Source organism: Rhamphochromis longiceps, linkage group LG23 (assembly GCF_057381845.1).
Source record: "Rhamphochromis longiceps isolate RC_006_pf linkage group LG23, R_longiceps_female_GT1.1, whole genome shotgun sequence".
NCBI lineage: Eukaryota > Metazoa > Chordata > Actinopteri > Cichliformes > Cichlidae > Rhamphochromis > Rhamphochromis longiceps.
Window position 1 is genome coordinate 3,460,316 of NC_140578.1, and position 22,429 is coordinate 3,482,744.

At 40.8% G+C, this 22,429-nt stretch overlaps 1 protein-coding gene across 2 annotated transcripts; it reads left to right on the top strand.

Annotated features, from left to right (window-relative positions):
• Positions 1-606: 606 nt before the first annotated feature.
• Positions 607-15,134, top strand: plpp2b (phospholipid phosphatase 2b). Of its 2 annotated transcripts, none has more exons than XM_085398748.1 (6): positions 607-1,107; positions 10,261-10,412; positions 10,609-10,871; positions 11,087-11,144; positions 12,142-12,318; positions 13,230-15,134. In XM_085398748.1, the coding sequence occupies exons 1-6, from the start codon at positions 1,047-1,049 to the stop codon at positions 13,383-13,385; spliced, it is 867 nt and encodes a 288-aa protein (XP_085254874.1). In that variant the 5' UTR covers positions 607-1,046; the 3' UTR covers positions 13,386-15,134. The 2 variants fall into 2 exon arrangements, with proteins under 2 accessions (XP_085254874.1, XP_085254875.1); XM_085398749.1 differs by having other exon boundaries at positions 607-881.
• The last annotated feature ends 7,295 nt before the right edge of the window (positions 15,135-22,429 follow it).

Sequence of the window (22,429 nt, forward strand, 5' to 3'; positions counted from 1 at the left end):
ACTTGAGACTCGACTCTGACTTGCCTGACATTACTTGAGACTTGACTTGAGACTTGAGGATAAAGACTTGAGACTTACTTGAGACTTGCAAAACAATGACTTGGTCCCACCTCTGGTTTGTTGGGATGTAAATTCTGTCTTCTACCAAGTGTGCTCAGTCCTAACTTATATAAAAGGGTTGGCTAATATGTTTACTTCTTAGCCATACTTTAATATCTCTCTTTTATATGTGTGAGAGGGGTTTGGGGGAAGAAAGATCTCAAGAGAAAATGGCACCAAGTTTGTTGTGTGGGTGTGATTTAAGAAATGGGAGCTGGATATTCACGTGAGGCTGCTTTAGTTCATTTAAGTAAACGTTAATAATTAACCCCATCAGTCAATTCCTTCTGATAATACATTTATCCGTTTCGGGAAATGGCATCTTCCTTCTTCCTTCGTATTTTAAATCCGAGTGCACTTTTTTCAGCTCCAATTAAAGCAGTAATTGAGTCGTCTCTACTGAACATACATGAAAGGCGTAACACTGGCAAAAGCACAAAGAGAAAAAAACTTCTTCCTCCCTGTTTTCTGCGCACATGTGCGCAAAAGCTCGGTGCCTGGTGGTGATCGGATGAAGAGAAGAGCCAGACGAGGAAGCAAGGAGGAGGGATCAGGAGCAGTGGCGTGGTTTGACCGGAGTAAAGAGTTTATTCTGGATTCTGCGGACGCCTCCGTCACAGTTCAATCGGATGGTCTCTCTCTGGTCTTTATTTGATACCCAAATCAGTTATGTGCGCAAAAGGACGCAGAGCGTCAGAGGTGTGCTGCTCCGAAAGGAGTTTGGATAAAGTGGCGCTATAAGAAACTTACACACCTCCGCTGTCACTGTCATCGCAGCACAGGTACGAACCAGGATCCCGGAAGAACTCGTTGTACGGGTTACCCTTTGTTTTTAGAGTTACTTGTACGTTTCTGAGTGAACGAACTCAGATGGACTTGTTTACTTTATTCAAGAAAAAAATTATCTCTCAAAGTTTCTGATTGTAAAGTAAATTAGCGGAAAGAAAATGAAGGATCAGAAGAAGAAGAAGCTGTTCGTGGTGGTGGATGTGCTGTGCGTTACAGCTGGTAAGTTAACAACCTGTTCCTTTTATTTAGCACACGGACAATGCGCAAAAGTCGGCAGGCGTCGCTGGTAATATATTTGTGGCTACATCCGTTTCTTCTCATAATTCGCATTTTTTGTGTGTGTTTTGCACCGATAACAGCAGCTTAGGGTCTCTTGTAGTAATGGGAACTCAGCGGTGTTTGTTTATTTGCACGTTAAACTCAAGCGCGATTTTTTTTTTAATCAGACAAAAGGTTTTCTGGCTGGCTGCTGATTTTAATCTCTGTTGCTGATCCAGCAGCTGGACTGCCACACTCGGGTCTGGCGCTAAATGAGCAGCCTGTCACTCACTTTGTTTATGGAGATCCGGGCTGGGATAACGTCCCGGCCTTAAATGTTGGTGCAATTTCACCATGGCAGAACATAAGAGGAAATCTCAGTGTCATCCTCCTCGCAAGCTTGCATGCTTCAACCTACTCACCAAAACTTTGCAGGACTTTACAGTGCCCCAGGAAGCTGAATATTTGTTTATGGAAATCTGATACGCATGTGTGCGCCCCGCTTATTCCACATATTTTGTCTGCCAGGAATCCTAAAAAGACTGCTCCCAACTTCCTACGTTTGGTGCATTTTGGTACATTTGACTTTCTGCTGCGCTCGGAAACGGATGTTCCGCGTTTAACTTCAGGCAGAAACAGTATTTTCTGCTGTAACCAATGAACTAATATGTATCGGATTCGTCTCCTCCCTCCTCTGGATAGTGTCAGAAAATGCACCATACTAACAAACATTGTAGTAACAGCTTTCCACACTGATGAGAGTCTTTTGACATTCATCTTCAAGGTATGGACCACGATTAGGGAAGAAACAATGAATCCATTACTGGAGATTTACACGAACTGTATGAAATTACTTAATCAGTGCAGCTGTATCAATAACTCAATGCATTATAAAGATAATATTAATGTCACCGTATTCAGATTTGCATGATGAAAATAACCATGTACATACTGTACAGACTTTTGACAGACGTGTGAATCTTTTAATAATTAGCTGAGATTCAAAGGGGGTTTGTTAAAAACATATAAATACAGATGCCAAAATAAATAAATCACCGGGTTTAATAATCTGACAAATGTTTTCATCATAAAGATAATGATTAGATCAACTTTATCAAACAAAAAAAACAACAAACATAAAAAGTCTGAGCTGACATGTCCAGAAGAAGTTGTTTTCAGATGCGGACACAAGGATAATATGCACATGTGGAATATACCAGTGTGGTGGGAGGTTGGTTCACTGTGTTAATGCCACATGAGCACGACAGCCATCTGTTTTGCAACGGTCTGGTGTTTGGCACCTTGTTTATCACTTGTTTTGTCTCGGTTCTACCGGTGAGGTACAAAAGAGGAAGGAATCAGGACAAAGACTTCCAGGGCCCCCACTCCATCCCGGGCTTTACAAAGAGCTTAGGAGTATTTTCCATCAGTGGGAATATCCACAGACTGCTGAACATGATCAGCCTTACCATTTGATTGTCACAAGTCTGGGATTAATGTCTGGGTTGTTCGGATGGTTGGTCAGATCTCGATGGATTATCCACCCTTTTTGCCTTCGCTTTCCCTACTGCCACCCATGTCATTCACCCAAATAATCGTCAAGTCAACCCCAAGTTTATGTGAGGTTTCCCCAGGCGTGTAATAACAACACGATAGAGCTTATAATTATGCTGACCATTAGCCTGTATGGAAACAGTGTTGAGTTGGGTTTCTTCTGCATTTTCAGACTGTTTACATTTCTTGAATTTGTGAGCCTTTCAAATCTGCATTTTTCTTCTCTCTGGACTTTTGCTCAGCCGAAGAAATATGTCTCACATTCAGCAGACTGCCTTCATCTATCCTTTGTTCAGGAATCCAAAGGCCAAAATCAATGGTAACATGAAAGAAAGATTTCTTTGGCATGCTCTCTATCTCTTTCACCCTGCCCTGCCCAGGTCAAACTACACTGATAACTGGTGGTATCATACGAATAGATGTGCCTCTGTCTTTTTTGTTGTGGTTTTTTGTTTAATACAGTCCACAACACAGTTACTGAGCACCTTAATGGATGAATGTGGTGTAAAATAGCTGGTTTGTGGTAGTTTACTGATGCCTTCCTACTCGAGGTCTGTCGTATTGTGTATTATTTGTCTAGTTTAAGCCTCCTGTCGCTTTTTCTTTTGTGAGGGACATTTGAGGTTGTTGTACTCGTCAAAGATCTACCTTGGTTTTGAATTTCTTGTTTATTGTGAGCTTCTGGCCTCGGTTCTTCGTCTATTCTTCCTCCCTTCCTCCCACTCTCCCTACCCCGTCTGTGTAAGTCTACACTCAGCACAAATAGATATTGGGTGTTGGCTCGAGAAAGGAAAGACCGGGTTTTAACCTCTCCCTGCCCACAGCTCTGCAGGTGTAACATGTATGTCACAGCTCACCTCATTTCATGGGTGCTCCTGTTGGAAAAATGAATGACATTTTGAATCGTGAGTAATGCGCTCGATAATACACCAGGCCAATAGACTAAATGGCCTTGGGGCGAGGCACTGCCAACGCATTCTTGTTTTCCCATGTGTCCGCTCGTTATTGTCTGTAAGATTGTGCCAAACCTGTTCTGTGTCATTGATTGCTGACCCACTTACAAAACGTGTTATGTATGTATTGTACAGTATGTAAAAGTTGATATTATGTAAAAGAAACATACCTGCATTTCTTAAAATGGTGTTAGAGTCCATCCATCCGTCTCTTCTGCTTATTCTAATTAGGGTCACGGGGGCTGGAGCCAATCTCTAAGATTTACAGTATTTTATAATTTTGTTTTCAGAGAATTGTATACTTATCACTTATCACTCTGCATTTGTTGGTTTCTTTTGCACAGCTAAAGAACAATGGCAGCAGAGTTTTTGATTTGCGCCTGGCCTGCACATATCAAGTTGTTCTCAGTATTTTATATGATCACAATCACAGTGACACATACAATAGCGCTTGCTCACAGATTCCCACGGCAGGAAAACTGTCAGACTTTCTACACATTTCATTGCATTTTTTACTCTAAATGCACTCTGTCCCCTTGCTGTGTTGCTTGCCAACCCTGGTTAGTTTGTCGGTGAAGCCATCCAGCGGAGTCTTCTGGGAGCCGGGCCTCTCATGTGGTTTTTGTTGGTAAGACTGATTGGCTTGAGTTCTCAGAGCAAAGCTATGAAGATGCTTGATGGGAATGGTTTTCCTTAGGAGAGCCATGTCATGGAAACTGAAGCCCTTTTAAACAAACAGACACGTTCCACTGAGAGAACTTAGTTTCTTTATATTTTGGTTGCTGATATTCAAATTATTTTAAATCGTTGAAAGTGAGGTTGAGCGTGGAATTCAGGTATTTTATAGGCATACATTGATTATTTTTGACTGTTTGTTTCTACAGTTTTTTTAAGTTTTTATTTGTATGTTCTTTTATGTAGCTCTGCCATGTCGACATCCAATATTCTATTTTTCTGTATATTTATTGATGTTTATTACAGGATACCCACTGCTCTTTGCAGATCTACGTTATTATTTTGGACTTTAGCAGAGCTTAGCATGATTCACAGTTCAAAATAATCTTTGTTTTGGTGTAACCCCCCAATTCGTGCACTCTGGAATAAGCTCTATAAGCACTTCTCTCCTTAGGTAACCTTTTTTTCTGAATGATGAACAGCAGGTGTTTGGGGCTGCTGTGCTCACTGCCAGAGCTGTCACTGACATCATATAAAACCTCGAGTATCAAAAATGTAAACAGTGCTGTTTGATCACTAGAAAAAGATACGAGCTGTAAATAAGCCAAACGCAGTCTAAAAGACATGTTTCTTGTTAATGTCGAGCCAAACTAGATTTTAAGGACTAATCCAAACAAGCTGGGAACGTATAAAGGCAACATCAAATATATACAGGATAAAGTACGACACAGCAAGGCAGCAGTTTATTTAGTAAGGTCAGGATTATTCATTGTAGCTGCACACATCAGACTGCCTTTTAACTCCTCCCGCAGGCCTTTCTGGTTTAGGTTGAAACCTGTGTGGCCTACTTCTTTGATCCCCTCCAAACCCAGACTCTTTGATTGCTCACCCAGATTTAGCTGCTCTCCCACCACTCGCACAGCCTCGCCTGCCGCCATGTCTCCTTCTGCTCTGCTTGAAGCTAAGCACGCGTAAATGATGGACGGAGTGAAACAGTGGGATTAAAAATAAAGAATGGACCACAGCAGCAGCAGGATTTGGTGTGACTGGTGAAGTTGGGCGTTCCTCATGTGAATTAGAATTCCAGAGGCCTACGCCGGCAGAGGTTGTAGGCTCAGCACATACCTTCCACATTAGTCAGTCCAGCTTGGAGGGGCGACAGTTAGAAGGAGAGAGAGCTTTAGCTGGTTTTTTAACTGCAACACATCTTCTTGAGCATGACCTGCTTTGACATAAAAACATGTTTGAATTGGAGGGAACAAACGAAGGAGAGAAATTTTTATTCAAAGGAATAAAAAGTGGAAACACTCCAGCTAAAAGAAAGGGGGGGAGAGCCTCCCTCTGTCCTCATCCACGCAGGCTGGAATTGGAAGCAGTCAGGAATTGAGTAAATGACTAAAGAGTGACACAGATTTCTAAGAAGCGGTGAAATGTAAGATGAAAGTAAAACAGTCAACAGGAAGAAAAGAAGGCTAGAAATACAATAAGAAGAAGGTGACCTTCATGCTGCAAAGGCAGGAAACCAGAGTGGAAGAAATTAGATGGAAGAGCAAATGTTCCAGCTACGACCCCGAAGGGAGGGCATCCTAAGGGCATGGGAACACCCATCTCACGCCACACACAGGCTATGCACTCTTTAGGTATGCATAATAAAAACCCAGACTGTATGTTTTTCAAATTAGGGAACATAATTGTCCATCTGTGTGGTTATGCAGGTGCAGCAAGTTATGTCAGAGAAACCATGGTGAGTAGGTGTCAGTTATTCTCAAACTATGACTTCCAGATAATCATGGCAGTTTGACTGAAGGGACTAAGGTCTCCAGAGCAGAAAAATGGACCCTGTACAGCAAATACATGTAGACATGAAAAGGAGGGAAGGGAAATGGAAGAAAAAGACCTAAGCTAGCAGAGGATGTGACGGGCCTTGAATGTCAGCACCAGAGTGCGATTGTGGTCCAAATGGTCCTGCATAATTGCACATCTACCAGCTAAATAAAGCATTACCCAGTGAGGCCTCTATATTTACAACAGAGGGAGAAGTGTGTGGGAGGACACTGTGATCGAGTGAGTGACAGAAAGAGAAGAATGAATGGCTTTAAGCATGACAGAGAAACAGGGGGAGAGGATGTGATTCAGCAGCGGTGGAAAGAATGAACATGCTGCTGTTGTTCATGTATCAATTAATGCAGAAATCTCCTTCTGACTGAGCTGGATTCCTCAGACAGTCATTCTCAGTTACTCTCATATAGCTTCATTTTGCTCTAGTATCCATTGTAGCAGTGGGAGTCACCAAGGTATTACTGCAAAGTGGAACCAAAGACTCTAAAGTGAACCTTCTTTAAACGGAGGCAGAAGGACTGCACATTAGAGGCTCAGGCAGGAGCGTTTCCTGGCCACATTTTCCTCCCTCAATCTTTGGAGGAAACATCCAAAAACAAGGCTTTTCGCACGCTAAAGAAATAAGTCTACTCTTTTTATTGTTACTTCCATGTATTCTGTGTTCTTTCAGATTTTCTCAACAGAAAAATCTCCAGTAGAGTCAGAGACACTGCTCGGTCTTTAAGTGGAGGCAGCTCTGGAGCAATGTCAGTTTGGGTTGTGGGATTGTCTCGTGGTATGCTGGAGGCCTATTTTGTGTGCCGATGGGTCTAATTTTGTCTGAAAACTGTGTTGGAGTATGTCTGCTTTTCCAGAGACTGGCTGGTTTGTTTCTTGCAGATATTATACGCAGGGGGACTGCTCATGAGACACACTCGCATACGCACCTCAGGGCGTACCATTTATTTTGCCCATGAGAGCAGTCCAGACTCCTTACATCATTTTATTTCTGCCATTTCCCCCCCTTTTCATCTGAGCTTCTGATTCATGACTTAAAAGTTAAAGGCAGGTGTCAGCTGAATTAGTGCTTCATGGATGAAAACAGACATGAAAAATTAATACTTTTTTTTACAAGTCAGAGGGGCTTTTTAAAGACCTGCAGGCTGACTTCATTCAGTCCATAAACCCTGTCCTGTTAAGAGGATTTAGTAAGCATTAAAAAACATAAAGATATTGAGCTGATGAGATGAATACATTTTTGCAGGCAGTAGAATAATGGTGATGATGGATGTGCAAAAGCTGTTTAGCCATGTGTGAATTTGTGCGATATTTCATTAGCTGGCACATCATTTTAAAGGTTTTTTCCCCCTTAATTCTTCTCCTGCTTTGCTGTGATTAATGGCCTGGTTCTATCATGCGACTCCAGCATAGAAATAATTATGTTGTACTGCTGCTTGACATTTACCATTCTGTGTTAGGTAAATAAACTTCTCTCTAGAGTTTGTCTAGGCCAATCTTATAAAAACCTTCAAACTTGGTGCTATGTATTCATGGAGGTAGGTTTCATTTAAACCTGACTCTGATTTTAGTGCAACTATTTTTTCCTGACTCCACAGAGAAATAAAAAGTAGTAGTTGTTGGGGTTTTTTTTTAAGTTTGCTCCATTTTTTCCAGCTGGTAGCAGGATGCAGGATACAGATGGATAAGCTGCCACCCAAAAGCCACATCAGTAAATCTGCATCAGCGAGCTCCCCTGTGGTGCTTCAGACAGGATGTTAGTTAAATATAAGAGACTGTATTACACTACAGTTATCACAGACAGGATTTGGTGGCTGTAACAGGAAAATGTGTGGAATAGGACTTTAAAATCCTGGTTTACCACATCCTGCACACTGGAGTCCTGTGCTCATGCAGTGATTGGTGGGAATCTGCCACACAGTGAAAGGTGACAACCAGCTGCTGCTTGTAATGTTACTGGTCTTAGAAATAAAATAATAAATGTACTTAAACTGCCTGTAGGCACTAAAATTACTTAAACATTTATGGCTGCTGCATGTAACAATAGTTGCATGTTTTGGAAAATGTTTCTGATTGTTTTTACGCATAGTGGGAAAGCTTCCCACGTCCTCCCCAGGGTACTTTGATTAGAAAGACTAGTCTGGCAAAAGGCTTTTAAATAAATTTACTTTGTGACTGAACACTGTCTTTGTTAAAGGTAACGTCTCTACTTTTTTTCCTTCAATGTTTGTCTAGTCTAAATCCAGCTCCATCAAGGCCAGGTCAGCAGGGGTCAATGCACAATCATGTGTTCATCCAATTGAGCACTATTGTTTATTCTGCTCTCAGCACAAAGCCTGTATTTTGCTGCTGCCTTTGCTCACTGAGCCCATAAAACCCTTTGTCCACAGGTGTGCAGGCGATATGTCTCTATATCCCATCTCATCCCGTGTCACCTTCGACATAGAGAGATAAGATCAAGTGCATGTTATTCTTCTTCTGTCATCATACATGGCCTGTTGCCGAGAATACTGAACAATAGCGAGGGGTATTTCTAAGAATTTGAGTTGTTAAATGTACTGAAGTGACAGTTTTCGGGTCCACTTACAAACTAAGTAGTGCTTTTCTTTGTGACAGTGTTCATACATTTGCAGTAGGCTGTTCTCCGATATCTGTCACGAGGTGGAATTAAACATGGAATCAACAGAGCATTTATCTCAGCTGAATCCCAATCCGCCTTCCTCTTGTATATTTTCCTTTAGTTTCAGTCTTAATGGTCTCTCATCAGTCAGGTTCACTGGAAGTCTTCCTAGAAATATGTCAAGGGCAGACTTTTTTTGCTTTTAAATGGGAGGGGTGCACAGTTCATTTACGCAGAAATTCAATGCTATTGGTGAGTGAACTTTTCAAGTTCTTGCGATGCTTTTGCATTGCTGTTTTTGTTGCATTTCGCATGCAGGCACTTGGTATTTTCACAGTGGGCCCAAGACTGTCCGCCTTCTATGGATAGCAGTATTAGGGTGGAGAACACATTCCTTACTAGGGCTGGAACACCTGATCATTTCCAGCCATTTGTCAGTTGATTGTTTAGTCTTTGACTTCTCTAATGAATGTCAGAAATACCCGTAACCCTATAAAACTACAAGTTTGCAGTGCCATGTGAGGGACAAAAGATACCTATACCTGTGCATATAAGGCCTTTGTCTCACATATTGTCTAAATCTCCCTAGAGTCATTCTTCACCACTCTGCATTGTAGCCTTGAAAGGGGATCGCCAAAGACAGCTAGAAGCTCGTTTTAATTGGGTCACATTGCTAAGATGTAGAAATAAGTATCAGCTGTTTTTCAGCAGTCTCATATCTTCAAGTCTCATTTGAGCTTCTGCAAATTTAACAGGTTTTTGATTCACATAGCAAAGAAGCAATTAGCAAAATGTATTCAGAAACTGTTTATTAGTTCTTCACATTCTGAAATGTGCTTGTTAGTGAGTGTCTGTTAGACAGAGAGGAAGATGGTGAGCGTGTGGTTTAGGAATTGAGTTTTCTGAACCTCTCGAGGACATCATGCATTCTCGGGGGAGCTGTAAGCAGCTATATTTGGGCTTATTTTGCACACAACCACATGCCTGCAGGAATTTGTGTACAGTTTTTTAACTGTTTATATTGTACACATGGGTATATGTCTGATGTCTGATCTTTTTTTTTTCTTTTTGCATATGCTCATGAATATAAAATCTATTTCCCACTGTGTATTTTTGCCTACATTTAAAGCACAAAATGTGTTTCTCCTTGTGGGTTGTTTTCATCCTTGTGAACTTAGCATTTATCCTTAGAAAAAAATTTCATCCCCCAAGTTAGGACATGAGGTAATGTCTGAAAAATACAGAAAAATAGCCAAATGTGTTTTTCTACCTCATTAGTCTTTGATTTTAAAGTACATTAACTTGGATCTGGGATCCTCTTATGTGCCGCCCAATCACGGCCGAAACCCAGGAACTTCTGTTACATCACAGTCGAACACCTATGCATCCATCTCATCCCAGCAAGAGCAAAATTTATCCAGATATGCAATTAGTCTAACATAATAAGACTGTTCATCTGGTTTGTTTTCCCTCCAGCGGCACTGCCTTTCATCATTATGACCATTGTCTCCAAGCCATACCAAAGAGGCATTTACTGCAATGATGACAGCATCAAGTATCCCCTAAAACTAGACACCATCACCCCCGGTATGCTGGCAGCTATCACCATCTGCTGCACTCTCGTCATTGTAAGTGTAACAGGACGTTTCATGACATTGTTCTAGCTGACTTTACTCATTTGACACGATTCTATGGATGCATTTTGCCAGAACTTGACAATAAGTTGATATAGAAGTAGGAGAAGACTTTTTATGTAATGGAGGAAAAATGTGGGGGAAAAAACCCAAGAAATAATCTTTGATTTTTTTTATTCTCTCTCCTCAGATCTCATCTGGAGAGGCTTATCTGGTCTACAGACAGAGGATTCAGTCTAACACACAGTTCAATCAGTATATAGCTGCACTCTACAAGGTAGTAGGCACCTTTCTGTTTGGAGGAGCTGTCAGCCAGTCACTTACTGACCTTGCAAAGTACACTATTGGGCGTCCAAGGCCAAACTTCATGGCAGTATGTGCACCGAAAGTCTGCACAGGATACATGCTGGTGATCAACTGCACTGGGACTCCTGAGGATGTCACAGAGTCTAGGTAGGAGGGAAAGAACTTCCATCAGTTTCTTTATAGAGGAAACAAGAACCTCACACAAATTACACAGATTGTAACATACTGTAAATCAAAAAAAAAACAGACATTGTCTGTGAAAAGGAAGTCTAACACATTTTACATGATATTGATGCTGCAAAATGCTACTGTACAAATATCCTGTGTAAAGCAGTTACATCTGAATTGTGTTTTTTCTCTAGATTGTCCTTCTATTCTGGTCACTCCTCTTTTAGCATGTACTGCATGCTTTTCCTAGCGGTAAGTACAGAACGTGAGCTTCAAGAAATAAAACCCATCTCTCTGTACAGTTAAAAAAAATTAAATAAAAAAACTCCTAAACCTCTGGGCTCCTTTAAGAGCATTCTCATGCATTTAGATCTGTACTCAGAGACATAAAAGGGAAAAGTGGAGTCCAGGGGAAGAATGTAGTGAGACAAATGATCTGGAATAGTCTGCAACCCTTTTCCCAGCAATGATGAAGGCAAAGCACGAGCTCTGACCTGTCTTCCAGGCCTATTCAGCTCATTCCACTTGGCCCCATCTCTTTGTTTTAAAAGGCACCGCAGCTAGACAGCAAGCTCCAAGCAAAGCAGCTTTTATTTTTTTCAGTTCCAAGAAAAGAGCGTCCAGCTAGTGTCCATTCCTGTCTTTGGCACTCTCTGTTTTGCAGGCATATGCTGCAAACAAACATAGAGCTCAGCTGTGACATCCAGCCCTTGTCCTCTGGGCTGCCTTGAAAGAGTATGCTATAGTGCTGAATGCAGCGTAGCTGTATGGCAGGCGGACGGTGGTGCGATGCCAATTTTTACACCTTTAACAGCAGCCGAGCAGAGTTTTTAACTATTGCCAGATTCATATTTTGTTGGCATCGGTGCTTTCCAGCATAAATGGGGTTCGAGTCTGTGGAGAACATAAATTAGATTTGTACTCAGCACCTTTTTAAAGTTAAATCTAATTTGAGAGGTGCCAGCTACTGTTTTCACTGCAAACTCAAGCACCAAAGTCATAGGCTTTTTTTTAAAGGATCCAACCAGTATCTTGATAGTGCTGCAGTTTAAGCACATTTAGAAATGGCAGAAATTTCCCTACTTTACTGTTTTGTTAGCATATCACATTGCAGTTATGATGTATGATGCAGTGTTGCCATAATATAACTGGTGACTATGCTGTTATGTATTGGTGTGATAACCTTTTTAGGTTCCAGCAGTGCTAATAGCATCATTGCTCTCTTTTTCCTCCCTGTTTCCACCTCCAGCTTTACGTGCAGGCGAGATTTGTGGCAAAGTGGGCCAGACTTCTCCGGCCCACCATCCAGTTCTTCCTGGTGGCCTTCGCGGTTTATGTGGGTTACACCCGAGTCTCTGATTACAAGCACCATTGGAGCGATGTGCTGGTGGGGCTGCTGCAGGGAGCGCTTGTTGCTTTGCTAAATGTGAGTCTCCACGGCAACGTCCTACAAGATAAATGCTACAAAAATTAGTGATTTTATAGTAACACAGCCATTACTTTTAAAAGCTTACGCCTGGGAACTTTTGCCAGTTTTTCTTTTTACTTCTCCTCTTGAGAATTTATGATTACATGGAGACTTTTTTTCATTACATTTTTTGCACCACCAGCTTCCTACCTGATGACATATTAACTTTGCATCTTAGTCCTGTGGTTTCCAAGTGCTGGAAAGGCAAACACGGGTGTGACCGTCTAAATCATAAAAATGACATTTAGTGGAAACGTTAGCAGAATAGCTCAAAACATATATTTTATTCCCAAAGTTAAAAGCCATGTAGAGAGGAAGCATGAGTAGAGTGAAGTGTGACAGCAGCATGGTGTGTCTTGATACAAACCCACATACTCACAGCTGGCAGGTAACAAGTCCATTCACCTGCTTCATCCAGCTGGGCTTCTTTATTGTTTGGCCACTTCCCTGTTATGATTGAACCACTGTCAGCTCTGCCTCGTGGAAATTCTGGAGTGGTAGAGCGTGTGTTTGTGTGTCTGTGTGTGTCCATGCATGATTAATTGGGATGTGAGCCTGCACCTTTGGCCTTCACAGTGCTGCGCGCAATTAGAGACCCTCCTGGGCATAGGATTTTATGGTCTGCAGGGGTTGTGCCTGCTCTCTGTGTGTTCCTCTCTGATGTGTGTGAGAGTCTGCGTTAGTGTGTCATTTAACAGCTGTTCCAGACACGTGTAATCACAGTTTCCAGCTCTGCCCGACCTCCTCAGTGTCCCTTACTTGTTTATACTCCAATCTCTGTAGCACAAATAATTTTCTAAGTGACCTGCAATCTTGTCTGGCTTCCTTTTTTTGTCCCCTCTTAATCTCTCCTTTCCTCTCCTCTGCAGGTGCACTTTGTGTCGGATTTCTTCGAGAAGTGTCCTAAACGTTCCAAGAGGCCGGGCACTCGCGATGGTGAGGAACCAGAAAGGAAACCCAGCGTGCAGATTGCAGACTCTGAGAACAGCAACCATTACAACTACCACAGTCGTGGCACTGTGTGATAGTGGACTTAGGAACAAAGACTGCAAACCTGCAGACCACAAACCTGTGTGATAGCGTCAAATCCAGGGGCTTCAACCTGGTTAGATCAGGTAATAACCTGGGTTATATGCAATCCTGACTCTTCAGGATGCCTTCTGTCCTGGAACTGTGTCAAATTTTAATGTTTTGGTAAGTTTTGCAATCGGCCCTTTGTATTTGTGTTTTAAAAAAGAAAGGAAAAGCTAGACTTCTGGCCTGTAACTTTCAACCTCTTTTCTCTGCATCAACCACTCACTTTCCACCTGCTCCACAGGACTGAGGGATGCAGCCCATCCCTAGGCACCTGAGACACAACCATGACACTTTTCTCCTGTAAGAGAGAAAGAAGCATATTTTCAAGCTATCATTATTAACGGTAAAGCAAAGAAAGCTTTACCAAATGCAACATGGGTAACATTGTTACCTGTGTTAGCAATGCAGGTTTCAATAGCTGTAAGCTTCCAGTGTCTTTTTCCAGCACACTGACAAAATAATGTCAGATAAAAGTCTCTCTGCATTTGGGTTGATACATATTCTACTTTCTTTACTCATTACTTGCAAATTAGGGTTGTTATTATTATACAGTATGCATGTTATCTGTTCCAGAATGGATCAGTGACAGCACCTAGATTTCAGTTATACAGAGCGAATGCAGTGATAACCTAAAAGTGCCTGAAAAGTGCCAAAAACTGCACCAGAATCTGGGCACGGTTTCAGAATTCAAAGCAGCTATTTCACTTCCAGTGAGTTCTTTAATTTTAATTAAAACTACACCGATTAATGGAGCTTTAACATCAGAGTGTATTTTTTGATTTGTGAAAGTAGAAAACCAAATTTGTCTAGAATAATTGTAACGAGAAGAATGTTCAGGCAGGAATGTTTCTAAGTGTTGGTGGATTCATGTCATTTTATTGGACCTACAGTAGAAGAATACTGAATTTCTGACTGTCGGTTAACTTATTTTCCTATATAATGCCATCCTGTTGACAGCATGTCTCAAAAGCTAAAATACAGGTTTTTTCCTGGCAGTCGACCAAATCGTGGAGTCCGTGTCACCTCGTTCAACAGACATCTATGGATCTTGCTGCCTGTTTGATAAACACATTTTTAAAATGCTTGAGTAAATATTACCCGAATTAACAATGTTGTTATAATTTTTTATTACATTGCTGATTTTGTGGTGGTTTTTCTTTGGCTCTGGCCCATGTTGGTTAACTGTAGAGCCAGTTAACCAACATGGGAAACAAGAACATCCAGTAATGTTTCATAACTGCCGTACAAACAGATCTGTGTCTCTGCTAGAACAAACATTTTGTTCTTAAAGTGCTAGACAGGTTTACCAGCTGACAACACACTAATTAGATTAGTGCTCATTCATGTTGGCAGACTTCACTAACTGTCATGTGATATCACTGATTTCATTACGTTTAGCATGAAACTGAGCTAAGGTGAGGACACATCGAATCTTCAGCTTTTAGGCTCATGTCCAGACTGGAAAGTTTCTGAAATGTAAACATGTAATTGTGGATTAGATTAATGATTTGTTTGATCACCTATGTGAAATGGACTGCAGTAGCAGACACCATTGATGCCTGTAGCTTTTATTTCTGCTGGACTTGATGTGTCATACCACTACTATACAATCAATCAAATATTAAGAAACGTTGCCTCTATCTTGTGTCCCTTTTCCACTTTTTTTCTAATTTTTTGTTAGAAAAAAAAAATTTGTTTAGCAAATAATAATCAAAGATGGACGAGACAGCCATTTTGAAAGTGGTTAATAAGTTATTTTGAATATAAAATGTTCTTTATGTACTTTTATAAGGTTGGAAGTGCCAGCTCTAAGGTTTTTTGTGCAATCACCCCAGCTTGCCACTATGAGCCACAAATACTGTATCCATGAATGCTATAAGACATGTTTTTAAGTTTTGTGAAGTACGTGTGTGTTTATACACCTATATTTGAAATAAATAACAGACAACAACAAAAAGAATGATTAATATATAAATTGTATGCTTTTATTTCAAATGTAGGGATGTTTTAGTCTTACCTGTACAGTGTGCTTTGGCCCGGGATTTCTCAGACTGGTGCCTGTTGGATTTGCTACACAAACAAATCCAATTCCAGGTCCAAACGGATGCCAGATGCCTTGGCAGGGCTCTTAAATGGCTGCTGTAATGATGAAGAGTTACATACCCAGCTGTGTATTTGAAGCTTGTAACACTGCTCTGGTTCCACTTCAAACATTGGTCCATGTTCCTTTTCCCCTTCCTGTGCTGATGAATGGTGTGCATAAGGTCTCATGTGTAGATCTTGTACAGTGTATAAACAAGCACCGGGATGATGGACAATAGATCAGACAGACCACAAACCTGATAGGCTGATGGACTTGGTGAGAAAAGAACACAGAGGGAATCTTAACTGGCAGTGACTGTGAGGCCCCAAAGCTGTGCTGTAGTGGGGGTGGGGTATCCTATGGCAAACCTTAGTCCACAGGGATTTCCACACATTTAAAGTGCACATTTACAACAAGAAGCATCTGGAAGTGGTTGCACAGATGTGCAATGCTCTGCTTGTGCTTGCTACTTATATCTAAAGCATGTGTATATAACTCAACCTGACGAATGGCAGAAAATAGGGATGGGTACCGGTGTCATGGCACCGGTTCTGACATAAACGGTAGTAACCAGACCGAAAAGCAGCGCACATTTCGGTGCTTTATTTCGGTGCTTTTTTTTTCCTGGGCTGTGATACAAGTCTAGCCAATCACTTTACGTTTCCGAGGATAGTACGCGGGGCCAGGTACGTACGTTCTGTTAGAGCAGAGCTACAGATTAAAAATGTCCAAGGCGAAGCGGTTAAAAGTCTGGCTGTACTTCACAGCAAAATATGCAAACTCAGCAGCAACAAGTGCTTTAAGCTGATACTGTGATACTGTCAAAGGAGGTAACACCTCAAATCCGATGAAACACCTGGCGACGCATAGCGTTTTTTTTAAAAGCCGAGAAATGCGCCGTATTTGATAGCTTGCTGCGAGACCTCACACCGTGCACGTCGGGTGGGTTGCCAGTTATCGGGCCCGGAGCAACATCCCCCAAAAACCCGAAGAATAGAGTCCTGGCCAGTGTAGCAGAAATGATGAGGATGATGATGCAGCAGCAGCCGTTCTTCTCTGCATGAGTAGCTTCATGTTGTTCGTGTGTAATTTACGTTGAGTAGGCTAACCACGTTATTACATTAATGCATGTAAGGTGAACTAGCAAACATCATCATAGCTACATGCGGCTGTCTTCTTGTTTGATGGCAGATACTCCCTTCACCCTGGCCAAAAAGGCTAAAATGACCAAAGAAAAAGTGGGAAACAGTTAAACATGAGAGGGTTTAAGTTTGTGTTTTTTCCATTGTTTAAGCACTGCTTCCAGCCAAGAGTGATGCCACATAGCTGCAGAAAAGGCTAACATTGTTATCTTTTTACAAAAAAAACCAGCTGAACGTGAGAGGTTTTTGGACAAAGTTTGTGTTCTCCATTCTTTAAGCACCGGTTCGAGCACCGTTTAAGTACCGGCACCGTTTCAAAAGTACCGATTTGGCACCGGTATCGGATAAAACCTAAACGATACCCATCCCTAGCAGAAAATGAGGATGACGGTGTAGAGGTATCATGGTGTTCGACTCCCCTCAAGCTTTTTGGAAACTAAAGTTCTCAGCTGGCGATAAGTCTCCATGTGTATGCTTTATTGGTTTAATACTTTAGATTTGATACTTCTGTTTATATATCGACTTGTGCCTGTGGTTCATGTTGTGTTTGCTTGTGTGTAACCTATAGATTATATCTATAGTCTTTAAAGCAGCAAATTTTGAATAAAGTTATAATTTACACTTCAAATGTATTGTTGGAATGTATCTCTTTAGCATGACTGATGTTGCAATACAAGCAGAGCTGGCTATGAAAAGCGTTAACAATAAGATTTGAAGCTTCATAGATTTCATATATAATATAGATATTGCCATGCTTTATAAAGGCATTACTTCAGGTTTAGGTTGCTGAAGAGAGTTATGTGAAAGGAGCTTGCAAAGAAAAGCGTCTGGACTTCTTTAAGTTGCTTGAAGACGTTTCACCTCTCATCCGAGAAGCTTCTTCAGTTCTAGGGTCAAATGGTGGAGAGTCCCAGATTTAAACCTAGTGGGAGTATCCGATCGTTCAGTCTGACGTCACTAGCCGTGTCTGGGCCTAAACTCTGCTGCAGGTCCATATATCAAATGATCACTATGGCATTACTGAGAGTTAAAACACTGTCTTAAGTCTTTCATCTTTAATAAAATGATCAGCCTTCTCCTCTACCAGGTGTAACAACTGAGTTTAACATCCAGGCATCCATGAAAATGGAATTTATGACATTTAACGGAGTTAGAAGTTAGCAGGAAGTTAGCTCGCTAGCTTCAATCTAAATATAATATAGCATGTCCTGACTGCGGGGTTTTGGAAACAAATTAAAATGTACAGCTCTGTTATCACTTCCAGCATAAATGAAGACAGAAAACTAAACAGCAGCGACGTTTGTAGGGTTACTGAAGTTGGGCTAGCTGCTATATAATGATGTGCTACGTGACCGCTAGCGACACAGCTATGTTAGCATAATATAAACAAGCTAACTTTTTTCCCACTCGATAAAAGTTAACGTGAGTGTTCTCGGTGGTCAGGAACAAATGTAATCGCATGGCAGGATGCTGTAAAAGGACCAAAATTCAGCCAGGAGAACAACTGAGATAATCCATCCACAATACGAGGTTAGTCATTCATATACTGCTGCATGGGCTGGGCTGTAGTTACATCTTAAGGTTTTAAAAACTGAGCTTAAATAAATGATTAGTGGTAATAAAAGCCGAGGGAGGTCAGCGGTGATCACTGACTGTTTTAGGAGCTTTTTGAGATCAAATAGAAGAAAATACAAAACATTAAACATGTTAACAACACAAAAGCCATATTAAACGCAGACTACTTTAGGCCCGGAAGTAGGATTCGTCACGTCATCACTTAATAATCCCCACAGAGGGACAAAAGGACCCCCTGATGATCCTCTAATTGCCTGAGCCAAGGTGTGAAACTGGGTGTGGGTTCCAATCAGCCAGCAAGAGAGTTATGTGAAAGAATCACAGGGTCACATAAAGGTACTGAGCCATAATTCTAGCTCTAGATACTGTTAATATTTCACGTGTTCTCAGTATTATATAGGCCAGTTTTGACTCAAGAATTACTAATAATGATTGTGTGTAATTAATCTTAAATTAGAGATCTATTTGAAATATTAGATATTGAAATGTCAGTCCCTCTGACTTTAGTAATGATTGATCCTTATTTAAAGTTTCAGAGACAAGAGATGGTATCTATCATTAAATTTCCCAAACCTCTACTGCTCAGTTGACTTCTGTTCAATTCAGTTTTATTTATATAGCATCAAATCACAACAACGGTTGCCACGTGCTTTATATTGTAAGGACCCTACCATAATAGAGAGAAAACCCCAATTAGCCAAACAATGAGCACTTGTTGACAGTGGGAAGGAAAAACTGAATTTTAACAGAAAGAAACCTGTTCTGCCAGAGGTTTGATGGCGTGACAAAAGACACATTGTGAAAAAGAGATTAATAATAGTAATTAAATGCAAAGTGGTGTATAAAAATATAGTGAGTGAAGAAGAAGCTCTCGGTGCATCAGGGGAAACCCTCAGCAGCCAAGACTTATTGCAGCATAACTCAGGGAGGATTCAGGGCCACCTGATGCTGCGAATAAGCTGCATCAGCTGTAATGTTCGTTTTTTGTAAAGCACTTTTTAAATGAGAATGAGTTCACTGCGTCGACAGGCTGGAGTCAAAGACGGATTTTTCCTTGTCTGGCTGAGTTTACTGAGCAGCAGCGCTATTTTATACAATAAAATAATCTCTTTTCCCAGAAACATCCAAACAGTTTACAACACAGCAGGTTTTTAACTCACAGACTGGAATATTTTATATTAGAAGTGAGGAGAAGAAAATGGACAACCTGTTATGCTGTTAACTGTTTGGATGGGATTTTAAATACCTTCATATAATATACTCAGGTGCCTTTAAACCCCTCTGGTTTTATCTCAGCCTGGTTCTAATTTATTTTTAGATTATGTATAGTGCTTGCAGGGGCAGATCTCATGTCTGCGTTAGGGCACCCTCTAACCTCTGTATGACCTCTGTTCCATGTGTGCACTACGTAAGATTGGTCCTTTAGTGTTTTACTATTTCATATTTTCAAATGGCAGCAGGTACCTTTCTCTGCAGAAACATGGGAAAATGTGGTTGTAATACAAATATTTCTTTTTGACAGTGTCAAGGTTTAGTATAATCTCTGTCACCACTGTCCCATAAACAAATACACACAGATAGGGATGGACTGGTTCACGGTTCCAAGATTCCCTAAACCACAATTTTCCTTGATTTGACCCACACCGGTGAAATTTGAACAGGAGCAGCCTCAATATACACAAATTTGGTGCACTTGTACAGTGGTGTAAAATTTAAAAAATATTTTCATTTTTGTGTTTTTGTGGTCACTTTTGGAAAAGTCAGTGACTTTTATAGTAAATAAATCACATTTAGGGAATTTTTGCTGCTTTCAAACGTCAAAATGGGGAATATTTGACTCGCACAGTATGTGAGGTTTCAGATATACCAAATGCTTTGAGTGCTGCTGCACTGAAATTCTTATTTAGTTTTACCTTGGGAGACATACTGAATAAATGTATTTCTTTTCATCATGAAAAAAAAATCCTGTTGCTGATGAATCAGGAAGGGTTAATCAAGCCTCGCTCTGCTGTCTCAGTGCGTCTCGGCTGGAGAATGGAACAAGCCACAAAAATAAACACATATATTTATAACGAAATAAACACTGGACCCACGGGGTACATTTGTGGGAGTTTTGTTGGCAGCGGTACTGAAAACCACTACCATTCCTCATTTAAAACAATATTACTCACTTGCATGTTGTGAAAGTTACGCAGACACAGGGTGATTTTTTTTACTGCGATGTCAAAACAAGTAGAAATGGAAAACACTAAGGTCTTCTATTTACGTGACTATTTAGCCATTTAGCTGCTTCTTCTTCAGGGTGATTTACAATATGTGAGTTCACCGCTGTGTCATTAATTTCTCCAGAGAAATGCATACTATACCCCTACTGAATATATTACCCTGCAGGTCTGGTGAAAAATATAACCCTTTGTGTCACGAGATGTTGGTAACCAGGGCATTTATGAGTTTACTAAACAATTAACTAAAGGTTAATGAAAGATTAAAGAAATATTTCAGGTAGAGTGCAGACAGAGATTCCACTGGTTTTAGATTTTTTTTAAAAAGAAGAAGAAGAGGAAGAAATATTCAGTAATGATGGTAGTTGAAGGAAATTGCCATCCCGGGTTTCCTCCGTGGCGTGAGCGATAAGCAGAGTTTTGTCCTTTCCTTCTAAGATTCCTAATTATTTAAAGTAACACTCAGGTATGCCATTCAGCTGGGTTAGTTACGACGTCGGGAGCAGCTTGGGAGAACAAGGAAACACAGACTGCTTCAGGTTGTCTTCCCAAATCGACTCAAAGGTTTATTTAGTACATAACAGCTTATATAGAGAAAAAAAAGGTTCGTGTGTCAGCAAGTTCTCAGTTCAAACCAGTACAGACCAAATAAGGAAACGTCTTCCTGCCTTGTGAGCAAAGAAGTATCCTGTGTGTAGTTTATCAGTTCAGCTACAATTTATGATCATCCCAGCAAAATACACAGAATACAGAGTTCTTTCATTAGTGAATTCTGAAACAAACCACCTGGCCTTTAACGAGCCTTTTTCTAAGAGATAAGGAAGGGAGGATGGGAGTAAGGAAGTGGTCTCGTCTCTGTGGTGTTTTCGACCTTCTGGTACCAGCTTGTGAGTCTTACACATTAATTCTTGGGTCACAGAGAAAGAGAAAAACAACTAGTAGATGGGCCTTATTGAGTAACAGAGTTTTCCTGCATAATGTCACTATAAAACAATATCCAGTAAATGCTACCATGGTACTAAAATACCTAACAGTTCCCCTCTTTTATTATTTTTAAAAATAATAACTCAAATAGAAAGGAAAAATCACAAATGTAATAACATAATATAAAAAGCAAATCATAAAATGTAATAGTTCACAACCTAATGTTCAATATACACATCAGGAACATCATTGGTGACATCTGACACATAATCTGGGTCAATTTGTGCCAATTGCAAATACATTGAAGTAGCTGTACTAACAGCTATACGGGTTATCATTGAATGTACACAGGGTACCACACAACAGACAATAATCATCAAAAACATGCTGCAACGGTTACAAAGGCTACAATTAGTTCCTTCCATCTCCCAAACGTGTCCTGTAGCCACTTATGTAGCCACTGACCGTGACCTGTATTGGCAATTAGTTCTATCTGCAATGCTTCAAGTTTATTCATAGCTTGTGTGAATGAACCGTTAGGGGCGGTGTTATTGGGAATGAAAGTACAGCATACATCAACGGTCACTAAACCACAGGTACCGGTCCAATTAACAGGTAAAGCTAATCTAAGAGTATTATTGCACATCCAATAAGCATGTGGGATTGGTCTGGTCAGGCGCGTGACCATGTGTGATTTAACTAACTCCCCCCAGTCAGTATCATTTAAGACACCCTCTGGGGGAACAATGATCGATTCTGCGCTCGAACTTGAACTGTGTGTGTGTTCCTCCAGATATGATACAACTTCAGCCATAGAGACAGCTAGCCATGTCTCATTACAGCGTGCACCTGGGGAGTCAGAGAAGAATGTATAGTTATCCTTTGTATAATCTATGTGTGTGTCTGGGCCAGTTAACTTTAGTCTGCGCAGACATATCATACTAGTATTAAAATGGAGAGGGATCTGTCCTAAGGGCAGTGAGGGTTTTAACCTAGTCTTAGGGCGTTTCATTGGGGCGCAGGTCCCTGCGGTGTCATTAGATAAC